Source organism: Lemur catta, chromosome 14 (assembly GCF_020740605.2).
Source record: "Lemur catta isolate mLemCat1 chromosome 14, mLemCat1.pri, whole genome shotgun sequence".
Classification (NCBI taxonomy): domain Eukaryota; kingdom Metazoa; phylum Chordata; class Mammalia; order Primates; family Lemuridae; genus Lemur; species Lemur catta.
Genome location: NC_059141.1, coordinates 66,565,588 through 66,568,303, shown reverse-complemented (window position 1 = coordinate 66,568,303; position 2,716 = coordinate 66,565,588). Strand labels below are relative to the sequence as shown.

The 2,716-nt window shown below is 39.2% G+C and overlaps 1 protein-coding gene across 1 annotated transcript; it reads left to right on the top strand.

The window, feature by feature from the left end:
• Nucleotides 1-264: 264 nt before the first annotated feature.
• Nucleotides 265-506, top strand: LOC123649962 (ATP synthase subunit epsilon, mitochondrial-like). The gene is given in 1 exon segment (XM_045568298.1): nucleotides 265-506. A coding segment is annotated over 1 exon segment (156 nt). The 3' UTR covers nucleotides 421-506.
• Nucleotides 507-2,716: the final 2,210 nt, after the last annotated feature.

Genomic DNA, 2,716 nt, shown 5'->3' with positions numbered 1-2,716 from the left:
CTGAGTCCTTGGGCTGTGATCTTCAAAGAGTTTCTTAGCCTTTTTTCCTCCTTTTGTGTGAGACCAGAAGACCAGAGGAAACTTGAGCCATCCAGTTGGCCTTTTCTTAGGTCAGACAAGGCTTCAGAAAAATAGTTTTTACAGAGGGAAAGACCTTGCCACAGAGAACAGAATCCTCAGTCATATATCAAAATGACTACTTTGACCCTGCAGAGCCGAGCCGACATTGACGGTGTTCTGGAGATTCGGCACTCTCGCGACATCATGGTGGCATACCGGTGACAGGCCTGACTTAGCTACATCCGATACTCCCAGATCTGTGCAAAAGCAGTGAGAGATGCAATGAAGACAGAATTCAAAGAAAATGCCAAGAAGACTTCTAGCAGCAGATTAACAATTACGAAAGTGAAAAAGGAATGATCTACCCTGCTTGAAATGCCACATTTCCAAGGTGAAGATGTGTAGGCCCATGTTATGGCAGATTGAAAACGATCTCACTTCATGGGGAAAAAAATACAGTCTTGTTCATAAATTGACAATGCCAATAAAGTATGGTTCACCCTTTTTTTTTTAATTTCAGCTCATCATGCCAGTACATAAGTTCAGGTCATATACATTGTCCATGTCCTGCCCATCCCCCTGAGTCAGAGTCCCAAGCATGTCCATTCTCCAGACAGTGCGCCTGGCACTCATCATGTAGTCTTACTTCCATCTTCTCCCCTCCTCACCTCCCCACGTCTGCACCTTCAAGCATGACCATTCCCCAGAGGGTGTGCAACGCACTCATCATGTAGGCATACACCCATTCCCTTCCCCACCCCCCCATCCCAGTCTGATATCCAATTGGTATCCTTCCCCGATGTGCATTTAGGTGATGATCAGGAAAACCAGTTTTCTGGTGAGTACATGTGATGCTTGGTTTTCCATTCTTTGGTTACTTCACTTAATACAATGGGTTCCAGCTCTCTCCAGGAGAACCAAAGAGATGTCGTATCATCGTTATTTCTTATAGCTGAGTAGTACTCCATGGTATATATATACCACAGTTTACTAATCCATTAGTGGATTGATGGGCACTTGGGTTGTTTCCACATCTTTGTGATTGTGAATTGTGCTGCTATAAACATTCGGGTACAGGTGTCTTTGTTAAAGAATGACTTTTGTTCTTCTGGGTATATGCCCAATAATGGGATTGCTGGATCAAATGGTAGGTCTACTTGAATCTGTTTAAGGTATGTCCATATTGCTTTCCATAGGGGTTTCACTACTTTGCATTCCCACCAGCAGTGTATGAGTGTTCCTGTCTCTCGCATCCATGCCAACATGTGTTGTTTTGGGATTTTTTGATAAAGGCCATTCTCACCGGAGTTAAGTGGTATCTCATTGTGGTTTTGATCTGCATTTCCCTGATGATTAGGGATGTTCAGCATTTTTTCATACGTTTTTTAGCCATTCTTATATCTTCTTTTGAAAATTTTCTATTCATGTCATTTGCCCATTTTTTGATAGGATTGTTTGATTTTTTCTTGCTGCTTTTCCTGAGTTCTAAATAGATTCTTGTTATCAGTCTTTTATCTGATGTGTAGTATGTGAAAATTTTTTCCCAATCTGTAGGCTGTCTGTTTATTTTCGTGACTGTTTCTTCGGCTGTGCAGAAGCTTTTTAATTTAATCAGGTCCCATTCATTTATTTTTGTTGTTGCTGTGATTGCCTTCGGGGTTTTCTTCATAAATTCTTTGCCTAGACCAATGTCTGTAAGAGTCTTTCCTACATTTTCTTCTAGAATTCTAATCCTTTCTCATTTAAGGTTTAAATCTGTTATCCACCGTGATTTGATTTTTGTGAGAGGTGAAATCTGTGGGTCCTGTTTCAGTCTTCTACATGTGGCTACCCAGTTTTCCCAGCACCATTTATTGAATAGGGACTCTTGTCCCCAGAGTATATTTTTGTCTATTTTGTCAAAGATTAGATGGTTATATGAGGATGGTTTTATATTTGGGTTTTCTGTTGTGTTCCACTGGTCTGTGTCCCTGCCCTTGTGCCAATACCAGGCAGTTTTAAGAACCACAGCTTTGTAGTATAGTTTGAAGTCTGGTAAATCAATACCTCCCATTTTGTTTTTATTGCTTAAGATTGCTTTTGCTATACGGGGTCTTCTCTGATTCCATACAAAGTGTATAATTATTTTTTCTAAATCTGTGAAAAATGATGTTGGTAATTTAATAGGAATTGCATTGAATCTATAGATTACTTTGGGTAGTATAGACATTTTAACAATGTTAATTCCTCCAATCCATGAGCATGGTATGGATTTCCACTTATTTATGTGTTTTGCAATTTCCTTCCTTAGCGTTTCATAGTTCTCTTTATAGAGGTCCTTTACCTGTTTAGTTAAATATATTCCTAGATATTTTATTTTCTTTGTTGCTATTTTGAAAGGTATTGAGTCCTTAATTTGGTTCTCTGATTGAATGTTATTGGCATATATGAATGCCTCTGATTTGTGTGTATTGATTTTGTAACCTGAAACTTTACTGAATTCATTAATTAATTCCAGGAGTCTCTTGGTTGAGTCCTTGGGGTTTTCCAGATACAACATCATGTCATCAGTGAAGAGTGAGAATTTGATCTCTTCTGTCCCCATTTGGACACCTTTGATTCTGCTCTCTTGCCTGATAGCTCTCTCAAGGACTTCCAATACTATGTTGAAAAGTAA